At 35.9% G+C, this 18,825-nt stretch overlaps 1 protein-coding gene across 1 annotated transcript; it reads right to left on the bottom strand.

Moving 5' to 3' along the window:
• Positions 1–328: 328 nt before the first annotated feature.
• Positions 329–5,603, bottom strand: LOC129870566 (heterogeneous nuclear ribonucleoprotein 1-like). Its single transcript, XM_055945390.1, has 5 exons — positions 5,374–5,603; positions 5,119–5,235; positions 4,747–4,973; positions 3,160–4,348; positions 329–975 (listed from the first exon to the last, which is right to left on the bottom strand). The coding sequence occupies exons 3-5, from the start codon at positions 4,969–4,971 to the stop codon at positions 962–964; spliced, it is 1,428 nt and encodes a 475-aa protein (XP_055801365.1). The 5' UTR covers positions 4,972–4,973; positions 5,119–5,235; positions 5,374–5,603; the 3' UTR covers positions 329–961.
• Positions 5,604–18,825: the final 13,222 nt, after the last annotated feature.

Consider the following 18,825-nt stretch of genomic DNA (forward strand, 5'->3'; position numbering starts at 1 on the left):
CATAATATTCTTTACAAACAATAAATAATAAAATCTAAATTATTTGTAACTAAAACTATTTTAATATAATTCTCAAATATTATATTTAAAATAAAAAGTAAGCTAATTTTTTTTAATATACTATGTAAGTCTGGCAGAAGTGCAAGGTAAGACTGCGTACAATAGACTCTTGTGGTCGGGCCCTTTCCCGGACCATGTGCATAGGGACCCTGCGCATAGCGGGAGCTTTAGTGCATCGGACTGCCCTTTTATACTATGTAGGCCTGGCTCTGCCAGCTAGTGTTAAAATGAATCAACAGCAAAATGGATGAGCCATAAAACCATAATAGAGATGCAAAAGAAAAAAACTATTTCAACTGCAACATAGTTTCTTACACAATATGAAGCTTAAAACTTAGAGCTTATACAAATCTGCAAGTAGAATAGAATCAGAAAATTCAGTACTTATTTTTGGTGGATCCTAAGTTGGTATCCCTGTTGTTTCACACTAGTAAAGCAAAAAAATGTTGAATACAGTCTAAGAGAAAAGCAAATCCCTGATAAAAGAACTACAAGAACAAACAACAGCAGCTTTGCCAGTCACTAAACCGGACAAAAAAGTTTTTTTAAAAAAACTCTACCTCTCGACATAGTCCAATGGTACTCGCTTTGTTATGGATGCACAAGACACCAACTGTAGTGGACGGTGTCAAGTATAATCGAATATACATCTTGATTAAATGCTGATACAGGAGCCTAAATTGCTTTCGAAAAATTGAAACATCAAACCATAACACAAAATCCCTTTAAAACTGCTCTCTCTCAATATGTATCCTTTTTTCAGACAGGCCCCTCGTTAGCTCTATATGATCAGCTATAGCTGAAATGCATATTATGTGGATTATGTATTAACATTCCCAGCGCACTTAATTTTCTTAAGGCACTTCTAAGAATCTTCAGATATCCAAAATAAAGAGATCTCCTATGCTGCAATTCCTGAAAATATTCAAGAACAAAAGATTGAGCAGTCTAGGTATCTGGACAACTTTCCACAGAGTAATATATAACATTAATTCAAGAAACTAGGCAAGACTCGGAGAAAGATAATGCACAAAAGGCAACATTCTGCATTTACTCAATAGCAAGTTTGACGAAAGAAAAATAACATCATTTATATATGACAATTTTTTTGTGAAGGAACTCATTGTATACTAGAACACTGCATCTAACCAGGTTTGTCTACTCCCCACATTTGAATAAGGGCATCCTTTGCAATTAAACTGTTACAGGAGCCTACAACTTAAATCTTCAGAGTTCTTTCTCCTGGGTCCAAAAGACGTGATCATTATTCTCTTAAAGCAAACACAAAGGAATGTTCCAAAACATTTTCAGACAGATTGAACTAGAATGTTGTCTATTCTGGTATACACAGTCCTTTTATATGTCCACTACAAATTCATCATTCATCAGTAAGGGATGAAAAAACAGAGCTCAGCAAGAGATAATCCTCCTCCAGCCCCTAAATATAGACCTCCTGTAGATCTACAGGATCCTAGGGAATGTAGGAAATAAAATTTTGAACCATTTTCCAGGGGAAGCAGGAGGCGAGGAGGAAAAGCCCCACACATTCAGCCTCTCTTTAGGCACTCTAGCTTGTCGGAGTCACTAATCTTTATTTGCCCTTCCCTTTTTAGCATGCAATTGATTTCCATTATAAAAGAAACAAATTTAGCTAAGACAGTCACGATCATAAGGCCAAACAGCTTAAGCAGCTATGGCAGTGGAAGGACAAAGGGAGGAAGAACCTAATTCATCTCCCATCTAACCACCATTACTGTTCCCCTCAGTACTATCTCATGCTAAATGAGGAACCTTTTACTCATTGTTGCATATATAATGATGTATATGGAACTTGGCCATGTTAACTCGAAAACAAAGTTGTGCTGCAAAGTCATAATTACAACTGTAATTTGAAAAATTTAACACCAACACTGTATGACATTAAAACAATAGGACAGCTCTTTTGAAAGTTGTCAAACCTTAGTACATGATTTGCTCATGCATTAACTATCAGGAGGAAAAATATTTTACCCCATTCCCCATTCAAAATCCCTCCTCTCACACCATTATGGGCGGACGTACACAAATCCCTAGTTCCTTCAACCTCATTCCCGTAACAGCAAGGATTTACTATCTTATGAAAGCTCATGAAAACCATTTCTGGTTTACTGAAGTGGTTATAATTAATGCTTATGTAACTCGAAGAAACTTTTTTAGTAAAAAGTTATGGCACAAGCTTCACCATTATAATCTTAAATTTAAGAACAATTTCCAAGAACTTAACTGGTAAAGACTATTTATTTTTGTGTTTTGTTAAGAGAGAAAAGGAAGTTTCACATTTAGGGACATATTGCAGACTTCGAAAAAAAATCAAATGCAAGATTGCCCAAGGACCTTAGGAAAAGCTGCATGCCCACAGTTCTACAAATATTTCAACTACAATTGCTTGAATAGTGAGTCCTCTTTTCCCTAGGAGAAAAAGGCCAGCAAAGGTATTCTTAAGTTTCTAATAAGGTATTTTCAAGTTCCATATGAGGCATAATAAGGGTTTTCAACCACTTCTGTTATTCCGGATAAAGAAGACTATGATTCATTCCACTACAAATTAATTCAAATGAGCATACCACATCAATGTAATAAATAGAAAATTTTGGGTGTGGAACCACATTTTTTTTACATTTTGAATCCTTTTTTTAACATATCTCACTCCATATCTTCCAGTCAAAACTATGATAATGAAGTTACAGTAATTTTTAGAATGTCAACTCAAATTTAAACGTAGAACAAATACTAACTAAAATGAGATCAAATCTTCAAGAGATATTTTGCAAATATCTTTAATGATCTTTCAAGTTAAGAGTCTACTAATCACAAAAGTAAGGTGTCCTCCTTGCAAATGGAAAACCAAGTTCCTATAAAAAGAAGTATACTAAATCCAAAAGGGGAAAAGCCGGTCATTATCTACTTGACCAATCTTGGTAATATGACAGATATGTGTCAAGATTCAAGAAATCTTCTTCAAAAGGAAAAGTAGAATACACAATATGAAGCCTAGGTTAGAAGTAATGGAAGAAAAATATCAAAATTATACAGGGTATGCAATTGGATGAGTATTCATACCTCTATTTGATTGCCTATTTGCAATACTATAATTTCCAATATAATTCTCAGAGTCTTTAGCTGAATCATCTGCTGGATTTTCAATTCCATATCCAAATGTATTAGAGCCATCCATATCAGAAGACACAGCTTCCCATGTTGAATCACCATACATTGAGCCACTGCGATATACATCTCCATAAGGCCCCTCATAAGCACCACTTGATGCAGCAAATGAAGTTGGGACAGCACCTGCTGCATTGCTTCTTGCAAGTCCGCCAGATCCCAGCCCATAACTGTTTCCCCCACTCCTGAACCCAATATTCCGACCACCATATCCAGAAGCACTACCAACTGGAGCAGAAACAGCCGACGAGCCCCAATTGGTACCATTATTACCAAAGACCCCATAATTTCCAGTTCCAGAGCCCGAAAATGAACCGGAGCTACCAGGACCTGGAGAACTGTTAAGACCACCATTTCCCCATACATTCCTTGTTGGTGAGCTAAGCAAAGAATCACCTCTATTGCTGCCTGTGCTATATCCAATGGGCGTAGTGTATCTGCTTGAGTTGCCTGTGAAATATGGGTTCAGAACCCGCCCATAACCAAGATTGTTGGTAAAATTGGAAGCTCCTGCAAAGCTGGGGCTCAAAGCTGGGTCCAAATTGACACCCATTCCATAAGCAGGAGAAGAAAACTGAGAGAAACTTGTACGTGCGCTGGCAACTGGACTAAATCTACCATCCATCCTGACCCCATATCCTCCAACCGAACCTAAACTATACCCCTGAGCATAGTTGTTGAGGAAGTTATTTACTCTACCAAGTCCATAGTTGTATCCAGTGAAAGGGCTCCTGTTGGGCCCTGGAGACAGCTCTTTAGGAACGGCACGCTTCACCTCAATCATTTTACCATTTAGATCATGAAAGGTCTTATACAATGCCCTATCCACTGCCTCCTCTGAATCATAAGTTATAAATCCAAAGCCTCTTGGCCTCTGAGTGTTGTGGTCATACATCACTACAACATCTGTAATTGTACCAAACTGATCAAAGTATGTCTTGAAGTCGCTCTCAGTGACAGTAGATGCTAAACCTCCTACAAATATCTTTTTTGTGCGTCCAGGACCTGGAGATCCTTGAATGATGCTATTGTTTCTATTTATTATGTGTTGGTCATCCCTAGGAACAGCCTTCTTTGCCTCAACCTGAAAATTGGAGGCCAATGAAGAATTTGGAGATACAGAGATGATTATTCATCTATTCTAATCAACACAATCCAGCTTGGATTAATCTTTAATTCAAACTTTCCGGAAACATTTCAGGCGTTTTTCCATCAGTTATGTGTAGTAAATTGTGAACAGAAAACTAGCTGAAAGAAGCATAAAATTCACTTAGGCAATACCAACTAGTTGAGTTCCATGATGATAAATTATGAACCTCTAGTATTAGAGAACTCCCAATTGTTGAATACTGGAATGAAGCAGGTCCGAATAGAGTGAAATAGATTGCAGAATTCATATAACCGAGCCCAACTAAACACGTAATTGTTGCTGTTGTATTCTAATCAAACATGTAATGAGGAAAAAGGCAAAAAAAAACTGACCGTCCTCCCATCGATGATGTGCTTCTCATTAACCACTCTTTCAGCAACAGCAGGATTAGCAAAGACAACAAAACCAAAACCACGAGCACGACCAGTATTGCGATCTCTCATGATCACAGCTTCTACCACTTCTCCATATGAAGTGAAATATTCCTTAAGACGTTTTTCATCTGTGTCCCAAGATATCCCACCAATAAATAGCTTGCCGAGATCTGTCTCCATCATTTCTGCTATCAAAATTCAATAAATAAATAACAGTTACATCCAGATCACAACAAATACAAAAATCAATAACAAGTATTAATAACAATAACCCATCATCAATACTAAGCATACAGATCCAGATTTGGATAAGAAAAGGAATCAACAAACCTTTACGAAGAAAATCAGGCAGACCCCAGTTTGCAAATACTGATTAAACAGCAGTTTTGGATTCAATCTAAAAACATCAGATCTTTATACCATCAATCAAAACTCAATCCACAATCTCTGAAAAATACAGAATTCAGATCAGAAACTCATAACAAAAGCTAAAAAAGAAGAAGCCTATGGATGAAGCATAAATATGAAAAAGAAAATGCAACATTTGTGAATGATGAAGAAGATTAAAGAGAAATGGATACAAACCAGAAGAGATCTATAAAAAAATGAAAACAGAGGATGTGGTCATCATCCTCTTTTCTTTTCATTGATCTTTGGTTATTCCAAAGCTTCTTTTTTTTCTCTCTCTCTTTTTTATTATATAGTTTATAAAATGGAAATGGAAATGGCAATGCCGAACAAATAATTTGGATTAGAAAAAATTATATACAAGAAAGAGAGAAAGGAGGGATTGTGTGAGGCAGCAAAGAATATTTGAAGTGCACAACATGGTACACGACGACTACCCTTTTGGTTAATCCAAAGGCCTATAATACAATGTACTACCATATCTATTTCATTTTTCATTTATCTTTTTTACAACTAGCTTAGTCTGTTTCAATTTATTTGAAGAAATTTTGAATCTTGTTATTCTTAATTAAATTTACATTGTCTCCTTATTCTTTGTACATGGGTTTACTGTATTTGAATTGAAAATCTTTCGAAAACAGTTTTTCTATGTTCATGAGATAGAAAAACATTACACGTGGAATGTTTTTGATATATAAAATGTATCAAAATATTCTTTAATTTTGTTATTTTAAACATATCATGTGACAAGTTAAAAAAGATATTTTTAAAAAATAAATAGAGAAAAGTAAAACAAAAAAATTAAAACGGATGAAATATTACAACAATGGAAATGAATTGTTAAAATTACAACTAAGCAAATAAAATTGTCATCAAGAAAGAGGAAGGAGTACAAGTAACAAATATTTTTGCTAACTGAAATCCGAAATTCTCTCGCATTGAAACCAATTTATTTTTATTAGTCAAATCAAAAAATTACTTGATCACTTGAGAATCAGCTTTTGAACTCACTTCATTTGCACCGGGCAACAGGTATTCGAAATGATTCGTCTAAGAATAATTTTTAGTACCCAGATGGCAATAATCATGAAAGCGATTACCATTAGTTTATCCTATAAATTCCTCACTTCTCTACTATTGTACACATCTAAATAATTATTATACTTATTTTCTTCTTAATTTTTTCACTATTGTTGTTCTTGAAAGTTGATTGTCGTTTATCGACGATAAATGTCACGATTCGAAAATTGAGTGATGATGCGCCTACTATAATCCCCAATAGGTGAGCCAAACTCAAGATAACATAAGATAAATAAAATAAAAATAACTACAGTGGAAGCAATATAAAGATGAGAAAGGGACTCTCGCATAGATATGTATAAAACTATATAAAATATACAAAATGGGCGAAAACGAGATCAAGTAAAACAAAATATATAGAAAAAAATCAATCCTTCGAACTTGGTGTCACCGATACAAGATCATATAAAGTACGAAAATAGAGCTATACAAAACATTACTATCTAACAAAAAATAAAATATAGGCAGTAAATATAGAAGGAAAAACAGCAAGCCTCCGAATACAAGGAGCTCGCCACAATTCGAATAAGAAGAAGGCCTCGAACAAGTGAAGGTCAGCGAGGATGACTCGTATTAGGCGTTGCATCTGAAAAAATTGCAGAAGCATTGTATGAATACCAAAAAACGTGGTACTCAATAGGCATCATAAGCATATCATGTTTAAAAGACACTTGTTGCGCTCCAAATCTAGGGAGGTGTGATCGGCACCCGAGTGAACCTACTAAAATCAAGCCAAACAACACATGGATCATCATGGCCAAACTAAATTAAAAAACGCAATGAAAAACTCATACTGTTACCAAAATGAAATAGAAGGTCTTCTAGGCAACAGCTTGAAAACCACAATTAACATAAGGTCAACATGGCCACAATTGACTTACAAAACCCCTAACAAATGTCTACAAGCCTCTAAGATGAAAAACTACCAACACCTGGTCAAGGTAGGGCCCCTAACATACCCATTAGCTACACAAAACAAAGGAAGACTCCAGACTCAGCAACTCTAGAAAGAATGGAGCATACCAATCATCAACTGAATTTGACCACATGCAAAGAGGATCCTTGTCCACCTGAAAATTTGCAAGCATGAATGCAATGTCTCCGGGCAATGGAAATGTCAATACAAAATCAAGTATCGAGCATGTAAGGCATTAGAATAACAACAATAGCTTAACCAAAAGTGAAACCAAATAAGACAGACTTAATCTGCACCAAACCAGAGTAGTTTGTATCCACTTTTTATGTTCCTAGCTCAAATCACATAAATAACCAACAGTTCAACTGTCTCACAATCATTTACCCAAGCCCCCATAAGCTCGATTGTTTTCATCCACAATCATATGATAATGAATATAATACAATCAGAATAGAACCAACTACAACTAAAAATAATCTTACATGCTCCTACCTAAGGTCACCAACCATATCAATCACAATAAGAACAACCATTTGTCGTTAACTCATATCCAAATCTACCTACTTCTATCCCATCTTACATCACTACAGTATCAACAACATACTAAAAGTCAGAAATTATGTACTGAGCTGACCACAACAACTCAAGCCATAATACACAATATTATGAATTGTAATGCAATGCGGTGTAGGTAAACACCCTGATACATAGCGTCAAGAACATAAATGCATGTGGAGTAGGCGAACACCCCAATTCTAACCTCAAGTACATAAATACATGTGGTGTAGGCAAGCACCCCAATTCAATGCATTTGGTGTTGGTGTACATCGTGATCTCCTAACCTCAAAGGCATGAAATGCAATACAAGTGCATTATGCGTATGTATGTGGACTAACGATAAGCAAATTGTTACCTAAAAACAATCTCAGCTAACCCAATAGTTCATAATAAAAATAGATAAAGCGTTATATGAGTTGGCAAGGCCATCATGATATCTAAAACTACGTAAATTGCTATGCAAGCCAACAAGGCCATCATGATATCTAACAGCAAGTAAATTGTTATACGAACCGACAAGGCTATCATGATATCTAAAAGCACGTAATGCATGAATATATTTATACACAAAATAGTAGCCCCGCAAGTAACTTGCATGTAACCTTTCCTTCTACGTATCACAGTCATAATATCATGATTAATCTGATAATCATTATAATATGATAATCACAACAATATATCTAATCACATTCTACTAACCAACTTTACGTGAAATCGACATTATTGAATATGAGTTTTTAATAAGAATAACACAAATAACAATTTAGAGACATCTAGAACCAGCTCTTTGATAGCACACTAGACCCGAAAATCACATATATTAAAAAATCAGGCCAAAAAAAAGAGCCTCTGTACACCTTAAACTTGAACTTGAATAACTTGATATAAATAATTAATTTCCTTTTGAGGATCTAATAAACCGTCAAAAATGTTTTTCCTACCAAACTTCAACAAAGTATATGTAGGTATTTGAGAAACTTGTGATATATACATATAATTATCCATAATCCAAAAATAACAGCCGAAGTCAAGTTCCATATGTTTTGCTGCAATAACAGTTAACCACTAAGTTGAAAAAGGAAAAAGAGAAATGTATACTAAGCATATATATTCTTATCTATGTATAGACGATATGAGTTTAAAATTGCCCAACATACCTTAAATACTAATACCACATTACTTATTTTACATATAATAAATATGCTAGGGGGGGCAAGTTGCAGCATGCCAAAGTTAAACAAGTTGTCCATCTCCCTCACTCCACGTGGAACGGAGTGGCAACACTAAAAATGTTCGTATCATTACGTGTGCACTTGGGTATTGCATAAATTTATGATAAAATAAATATAATTTTTTAAATATATATAATTAATAAAAAGAAAATATTTTGAATAAAACTTACCCCATATAATAATAATTTCTTAATATAACTATACTTATTATCTCCGTTAAACTTGTAATACATCATAAAAATCTTATAAAATAAATGCACTATACAAATATATCGTCATAAATATTAAAGACATTTTTCAAATACCAATCTAAATTGAATGTTACCGAATCACGCACAATATTACAAAAAAATCTTAAATTTAGGCTCATAACCTTCGACATGGAACAAACGATAACGGTAAATACATTATACATTATAAAGAACATGAAAGTAATAATACTATAAATCAAAAACTACACTAGAAAACTATACTCAAAGAAAATAACGGTGGTGCATATTTGAGGATGTCCTGCAGTGTGGGCGGGATGGTTTAATGCATATGTGGTCAATACATAAAAGTAAAAAGTCTCAGAATTACCTTGTTGACCGTTCCTAGGCTCCCCAAAATATTTCATAGATTCGTCTGAGCTTAACTACAAATGCAATGAAAGTAAAATCCGAAATGATCCTTTGGGCCGACCGAAATGCACCTCAGACTCATAACATGTCACTATCTTAATTCGTCGTGATGGGCACCCACATTAACTCTCCGATGGGAGAATCAATTAATAGCTCAGCTAAATTCATCAACCCATTTTAGAGAAGCCAAACTATTCAGTAATAAGAGTAAAACAATTTTAAATAATCAAAACTTGAGTTCCCATAAACTCAATCAAATGTCAAAAATCTTTTGCGAAAATTAAACTCCCTAGAACCTGAAGGTCATAGTATTAAAATTCTAACAAAGTCTAGAATAAAATGGTATGCAACCCCAACTAAGAAAGCAATAAACTAAAGTCTCGAAATGTTTTAGTCTGAAAAGATGGACAAAGAAATAGAGAAGAATTCATGGTAGCTCGAAAGAACTAGCTCACCCTTGGATTTAGAACTCTAGCATCTCTCAGCTGAGATCTCTCAACAGCCGCTTGACTATGTCATGTACTCAACAAAGAAAAGAGCAAGTGTAGCATCAGTACACAATCACCTTGTACTGGTAGGATCACACGGCTAGTTTCAAACTATGAATATAAACAAACAACTACAACATAGTAAAACATGTTCAACACATATATACATCACAGTCACAACATAATATAGATTCTCAATCACAGTAACCTAAATCAACCAATGAATGAAACATGTCTCACATGTTCACACAATATATATATATTCGATTCTCTCATGGAACCCACATACAAACAGTTAGTGTTTCGATGCGATACCCGAATCAACCAATAATGAATCATACCAAGTGTGATACCCGAAGCTAACAATATAAATATTTTGTACTGGCATGATACCCGAGACAACCATATAAATATCCGTACGAGGTGGTACTCGATTCAACCATCAATCATAACCAACATGCACATTCACAATCACAACCACAATGAGCAATCACACTTGAAACCACAAGTAAATAAACAGGGTTATTTGCATGAGATCCTCAACATAATGCCATTTCACATTAGCCTTTTTGTTTCCTTCGCCTACATTACACAAGTAATACTACAAAGCAGTAGACATGCATACACACACAATTTGAAAACACACAGACTATCACCTACATTGAATCAAGCATTGAAAACTCTTAAAGAATCTAAGCTTTTCCTTTTTACAATGCCTTGGCTTATTCTTGGTCTAAAATAATAAATAAATAAATAAATACAAAATATCAATTACAATGCCCTAATTAAACCCGAATTAAACTTAAATCCTAACCCTATACCAATTCATGATCATTCTATCCAAATCGGGGCTTTTTACACCATTAAATCAAGTTTTTAAGGCTTAAGAATTAATTTACAAGATTGGGGAGTAATTAACTCATCTTTAACGATGAACACAGTGAAAAATTGAATGAAAACTGCCCTAAATCGTCTTTCTCAAACTCAAAAATGAAGTTACAGAAAACAAAAAAAAATTGAGACTTTTCTACATAAAACCCTACTTACTCCGCTATAGTGGTCCCTCCACAGCGGTCCACCCCGCTATAACACCTGATTAACCGCTATAGCGCCTGAAAGATTGTTTTGCTATAGCAAGATGACACCCGTTATAGCGGCTTGCATGGGATCACAGACTCATAAACTCTCCCAAAATCCCATATTTTACAACATATCTACAATTCTTGACGTTCCAAACTAATCCTTTCATGCCAAGTTCGATTCCAGGAGTTCTATTCACTCGAATTCAATTTTGAAAAGTCCTACAAAATCCTTAATATCTTTGGCTAATAGAAAAAAATCATACTTAAAAATCACTCCAATCCATTTTCGGATTGCCCTAGACCTCACTTCACACCCAAAAAGTTTTCTGGCCCAAGTCTGTCATGCCCCGAAAGGGTACCCTAGGCGTGACCGGCACTCGAAGACCATTGCTGGTCCCCAAGCGAACCACTTGGTCCAATCACACATCCATTTACTATCAATCAATTAGCAAAAAGTTTAAAATAACAAAATAATTTGGCGGACAATCCAAATCAACGATCTAATTCAAGAAAGAAAGGTCATGGGCCAACAAATCAAACTTCAATCTCTGTCATTAAAAATAGTTTGACAAGAATAATTCAAGGAAAGAAAATACTCAATCGACTCATCACTATCTAGTCTATGAAGCCTATATCACTACTATCTAATTGGTGCCAATGACATGTTCATGGCTACCTCAAATCAGAATGAAAAAGGGTTAAACTCAATGCAAGAATAACATAAGCGGTGTCCTCCAAATGTAGGGGAGGACTCACCAACAAGCTGAGTGTGAATAGATCCTCAATGGTGCTCCTATTGACGATCTCTTAAACTTGTTTCTGTATCATGAAATGATGCAGGCCCAAATGGACGTCAGTACATGAAATGTACGAGTATGTAATATGGCAGAATGAAACATACCTCAAGGAAGAATAACATTGGTTCAAATATCTCAAATCAGGAAGATAAGATAGACTCAATCAAAGTGTTATAAGTCTAAAGTAAGAATACAATTTTTAGACAAAGATCAATCATATACCATATAATCCAATTCAATCATGTACAATACAGTTCAATCAAATCATTTACAATTCGACCCCATCCAATCATGTATCATCCGATCTGATCCAAGCATATACAATCGGTTCAATCCAATAATATATAATCCGATCCAATTCAATCCAATTGTACACTATCCAATCATATATAATTTAATCCAATCCATCACATATCACCTAATCCAATCCAATCATACACAATCCAATCATATATCCTCCAATCCAATCATATGCAATCAACTCCACCATAAAGTCAAAGGAATCAACTCAATAAATATGCACATTAAATTATGCAATGTTTTACAATTTAACCCAATCGTCTACAATCACAATCAAACCAATCATACCAAGCATAATCCATTCAATTGGAAGTTTCTCTAACCAACAACTATCACCATATGAGCGAGTGATAGTACAACAAGCTGAAGTTGTTGCCACGTCCATTCATACCTTGCCAGGGTAAGAACGAATCAACAATCATGGATCCATAACCAATCAAGTCCTATAATGTCAGGATAGTAATTTAGGAAACATCCAACTTTAACGGTTCAATCGTTTCCTACATTTGGCGACGTAGTTTATTGGTTCGAGTATGGACTATACTCTTATCCAATTCGGTGCTCGATACTCCTCCCAAGACTCAATATGCTCATATCTATCAAGTGAGTAAAATACTTAAAATACTCATTTAGTCTCATTGGACTCTTTTCAAAACTCAATCAAATCTGGCCTCATTGGACCTTCTTTCAAATCGACTCATCTCAAATCATCAAACTCTTCTCTTTAAATTTGATACCATCTCAACTCAATGAATGCAGAAAATATTAGATGCATTTAAAACATAATTTCAACTCCTCAACTCAAACTCAAAATAGATATTTTTATGTAAAAATACTCAACTCGTTTATACTCAAAATACACATGTTCAAAAATAATTAAAAGACTTCTCAAACTCAACTCATGCTTAAACTCCTTTTAAATCATAGATGAAAATAATCATTCTTTGAACTCAAAATAGTGTGTAAATAGTTTATGCAAAATGTTCACAATCATTTATTTAAAACTCTTTCTCAAAAGATCATTTATTTTCAAAATATTCATAAGACTCCAATCAAATCAAATTATGCAAATCACATATCACATAATCACATTAGACTCCAATCCACTTCATCACACAACATCCTCATCAACATAACCTCTCCATTCACATCATCATCAAATATCATCATTCACATCATCATCAAGCATCATCATCACATCATCCTCAAATATCATCATTCACATCATCATTAAACATCATCATCACATCAACATCAAACATCTACTCCAAAATCCTTATTTAATTCTATGTTCAATTTATAGAGACAAAAAGATATTTTAACTCTACCAAGGTTTTGTTCCTTTTTATGCCCTTCACATTCATAACTATCCCAAAATTCTCATATAACTAAAAATCAATTTTATCAAACTCATGTAAAAGAATACCTCATTTCACTATGAAAAATAATATTATTTTTATTATACATAAAAATTATCAATCTCATCCTCAAGACAAATTATGACCAAAAAAAAATCTCATCTTGGGTTCATGTGAATGAATACATGAATCCATACTCTCAACAAAGTCAACTCAAGAACATCATTAACACATTTTAGTAATATTCTATAGTTTAGAAAATTTCAAGAAAACCTTCATAGAAGATTCAAATCTTTCACAACTTCTATCCAACACTTCTATGGGCATATGGAAGAACTCAATCCATATTTTAGGTTAGCCTTACATACCTTGCTTGAAGATCATCTCACCGGAAACTAAGACTTGACTTGAAGATCTTAAATCCTTGAGCTTTTGAGGGCAAATCTTGTTGGAGGTGTTTTGTCACGCCCCGGGAGGGTACCCTAGATGTAACCGGCACCCGAAGGCTATTTCTGACCTCCGAGCGAACCACCTGGTCCAGTCACTCCTTCATTCAAGCACATTCTCTTAGCGGAACTCAATTAATGAAATACTTTTCATACTATAAGGGCCGAAGGCTAAACATTTACAACCCAACAAGAATAGTAAATTAAGACTCCTCAAGATAACAGTTTAATCCTCCCCACACTCCAGTCTACGAAGCCTCTATTCAAGTCTAAAAGGTGCCAATGACAAGCCTATGGCTACCAACAATCTAAATAAAAGAAGAGACAACAAAACTGTACAAGAAGGCCCAATATCCTCTGGGAACTAGGAGGACTCACCGACTGGCTGGAAGTGTATATGGATCTTCAACGGAGCGCCGGTTGATGATCTCTAGTACTTGTCTCTGCATCATGAAATGATGCAGGCTAAATGGCGTCAGTACATGGAATATACGAGTATGTAAAATGGCCGGATGAAACCACATTAAGAAAACATCAATATCAACTCAGGACTTCAACTCATACATGTATACATCACAACTCACTCAATGTCCTAAGTCCAACAAGAATAGTTTAGATAGGACTAACTCATAAGCCACTTAACTCAACTGACTCGGAGCACTAACAAGGCCTAAATGGGAGTTTCTCTTAACCGACAACCATCACCTATGAGCCGGTGATAGTACAACAATCCGACGTTGCCACGTCCGTCCATACCTTGCCAGGGTATGAACGCCTCTCTAATCATGAGTACCATCGATTAGTCAAGTCCTATCATTTCAGGACAATACAAATGGGAAACATCCGACTTTAATGATTCGATCCCACGAGAAGCATCCGACTTTAATGGTTCCAATCCCTCGGAAAGCATCCGACTTTAACGGTTCCATCCCTACCTACGTTGGCGGCGTAGTTTCTGGGGTTCGGGTATGGACTATACTCGCACCCGCTTCGGTGCTCGATACTTCTCCCATGACTCTATGCTCATAAGACTCCTCAAATCATCTCAAACAAGCCCTCACGGCTAGTTTCATGTGGTACAATACCACCTCATCAACTCGGTTCTTATTTGCAATTCAATTGAGGCATAATGACAAGTCTCATTTAGGACCTTGTCCACTTGCCAATTCCTTCCTCATATCAACTCAATCAAGCCTCCTCTATATGAACATTTATGACATCTCCTCAAGATTTAACACAACTCTATGACTTCAACTCAACCATTCAAATAGAATAGCGCATTTAAGGAAATTGACTTAAACAACATATTCACATGGCTAAAGAGGTCAACAAAACATAACAACAATTCATCTCCATCAATTCATACTAATCATGAAGGAATTTAAGGACTTCTTGGCTCAACAACATCAACACATATAGCATTATATAAATAGGAGACAAAGTTCATATAGGCATACACCATACCAACAACTCTATTTTTCATGAATATCTAACCTCAAGCAAGAATAGGGCACATGGGTGAACTTAGCCCATGTTTTGGATAGCCTTACATACCTTGTTTGAAGACTTTGAAGAAACCTTGATGTTGGGTCTCCAATGGGGGACTCAAATCTTGAAGCTCTTGGACTCTTTTTGTTGGAAATGGAGAAGATGAAGAAGAGAGAGATAGAGAAGCTCCTAGGGCTTTTTTTTAGAGAAAGAGTGGGGGCTGCCAAATGGGTTCCCAAAAGACCAAGGGTTACATATATATAATTTGGGTAAGTTCCCAAATTGCCCCTCCTCAAAAGTTCTGAAAATAGGCTAAAACGCCCTTGGCGCGATAGTGGCGCGTCGCGCCTTTACAGCGCCAAGGCCAATCACGCCTAAAACCTGCACAACTTTTAGTGGCACGTCGCGCCAGGGACCAAACTACTGAGGCATGTTTCTGGCGCGATAGTGGTGCGTCGCGCCCTTACAGCGCCAAGCCCATTGTTCTGAATTCTGGGAATTTGGCCTGAAAAACCCTGCACAACTTTTAGTGGCGCGTCGCGCCAGGGACCAAACTACTAAGGCATGTTTCTGGCGCGATAGTGGCGCATCGCGCCCTTACAGCGCCAAGGCCATTTCCCGAGCAGTTGCAACTTAGGCCAAAAAAATAAAATTCCTATCGTGCTAGTTCATCTTAGGATCGTCATATCTTTTGACTCCGAACTCCAAAATTTACGTTCTTGGTGGCGTTGGAAAGAAGACTCGACGACCTTTAATTTTGATAGGTCGTGGGCCACCCAGATTGACGCCTTTCAAAAGATAGGGTCATTAAAAGTCGACCCTTACATGAACTCATCCTAAACTTAGCCACAACGGATCTCTTGGACTTAGCTCGGTCCTAGGGGTCCTCAATGACCCCACATCACCTCCAACGCTCCTAATTTCTCAAGGACTCATCTTAACTCAAGCACATACTTCAAAATAAATATGATGGGCCCCACACGTATACAAAGAAGGCCCGAATCTTAGGGAAAATTTTGAGGGGTGTTGCATGTTTGGGAGAGAAGAGAATTGAGATTAGGGCTTTTTAGAGAGAGGCACAAGACTGAAAAAATGGTCCAAATCGTTCAAGGCTAGAGTATATATAATTAGGGAAAAAGTCCAATTTGCCCTTCCTCAAAAATCTGAAAAAAAGGGCTAAAACTCACCTAGCGTTATAGTGGCGCGCCGCGCCAAGTCAAAATAGGCTTAAAAACCCTGCAACCTAATAGTGGCGCGTCGCGCCAAGCCTAAATTTTCTGGGTTCTGAAAAATGGGCTTAAAAATCCTGCACACCTAATAGTGGCGCGTCGCGCCAAGCCTAAATTTTCTGGGTTCTGGAAAATGGGCTTAAAAATCCTGCACACCTAATAGTGGCGCGTCGCGCCAAGGACCAAACTACTGAGGTTGTTTTTTGGCGCTATAGTGGCGTGTCACGCCCTTGCAACGCTAAGCCTAAATTTTCTGGAGTTGGAGTCTAGGCTTGAAATTCCTGCAGTACTAGTTTGTAGTAAAAGGGTCATAACTTTTGACTCCGAACTCCAAAAATTACAATCTTGGTGGCGTTGGAAAGAAGAATAAATGACCTTTAATTTGGTAGTTCATGGGCCACCTATTTCGTTATATTCAAGGAGATATGGTCGTTTGAAGTTGACCCTTATACGAACTCATTCGGAAACTTAGTCGAGACTAATTCTTTGGACTCGACTTGGTGTTAGAGGTGTCTTATGACCCTAAACCACATCTAATACCCTTCAAATACTTAGAAATTAATCCTAACTACAAGTCTTTCGGTTCGAGCCTACACACACGTGAAGAAATGTTCGAGTCTTTGCAAAAAAAAAATTGGGGTGCTACAAAGTCTTTCGCCCTTGGCCTACCCATAACGATCGGAATGGATCGTTACATGACTAAAAGTAAAGAAGAAATAGACTCGAGAGAGTAACTGCGAACCATAAATAAAAATAGTACATTTTTCAAAACTCAAAAAAAATTAAGAATAAAAATCTCTTCAAAAGCTGAAACGCAATAAAAAGAGTGCATTTTACCTAAAACCAAATTTTCAACAATAAAATCAGTAGTACACTCCCTCGAAGCTCAAATATGATAAAATATAAGGCATAATAGTTAAAAAAACTGAAAATCAAATTATTTTTTTTGCCTCTAACTAATGTTTTGATTCAATGCGAGTGCAATGCGCGTGAATGCATGCTAACCAAAAGCATATAAGTACACATACATATCACACAAATAAATAAAACACCCTCCACAATATAATTATATTAACCTAAAACTCCTTCAGTCCAAATTCATGGCCTCAGAACAACAATCTCAACAAAAGAGGTACAACAACTAACCAGAATTTAAAATAACACAATAACATTAATCGAACAACCACAAATGTTATCACTAAGTTAACATTTCTTAAATCATACGAAAGATTTTATCTTAATCACACTGAGTATAAGAGCAACCTAAACTAAGGGTTAAGCGTAAGAATAATTCTAAAATTTCAAAAATAGTCAATTCATTCATAAAAAAAAATCAACGTAATTCTATCCTGCAATCCTCCCTAATGATCATGGAACATATAAATTATAACAGAGCTAAGTCTAAAGAGGGTAAGTTGTAACCTACTTCGAATCTGAATCGCAAATCATGAACTGTCATTCTAAAGTTTTTTCCTTCTGAATAGCTTTGAATTACTATCACGTTGTCAAATAAATAATCTACATGTCAATACGGGACTAATAATATCGATATTAATAGTAAGAAATTTGGAGTTTTAGATCAGAAATCGACCCTTGGGGTCCGATGACAAAACAGAAAACTAACTTCGCAATCCTATTTCCCTCGAAGTACACGTGTTGCAAAATTAGAAAAAGATGAGAGTAAATTCGGACCTCAAATGATCCGAAAAGCTCACTTTAGAGATGAAAGAATCGAGCTAATTTGAGACCCATTTCAAGAATGAATCGTGAATTTAAAGCTTAGATGTATAGTAGAAAGAGAAGGGGAAGAGTTTTACCTTGAAATCACAAGAAATTATTAATAAATAAAGTAGTTCTCTTCTATCCAAGCTTCAATAATATAGAATGTAGGTCTTTCTAGACTTGAAATTAAAGATGAAGAGTATTTAAAAGTACTTCATGATCGTCGCTTTTGTGGACCATTATCGCAGGGGTGACGTCGTAAGAGCGGAGGAAACTCAGCAAGAGCAGAGGCCATCACTTTCCTCCAGCTTTT

The sequence above is a fragment of the Solanum dulcamara genome, chromosome 10 (assembly GCF_947179165.1).
Source record: "Solanum dulcamara chromosome 10, daSolDulc1.2, whole genome shotgun sequence".
NCBI classification, from domain to species: Eukaryota; Viridiplantae; Streptophyta; class Magnoliopsida; order Solanales; family Solanaceae; genus Solanum; species Solanum dulcamara.

Excerpts from the sequence above, each read along its gene's own strand:
- LOC129870566 (XM_055945390.1), bottom strand. The coding sequence starts at position 4,971 with ATGATGGAGACAGATCTCGGCAAGCTATTTATTGGTGGGATATCTTGG. Across the intron at positions 4,349-4,746 it reads ACATCATCGATGGGAGGACG|GTTGAGGCAAAGAAGGCTGT; the intron begins GTCAGTTTTTTT and ends TCCAATTTTCAG.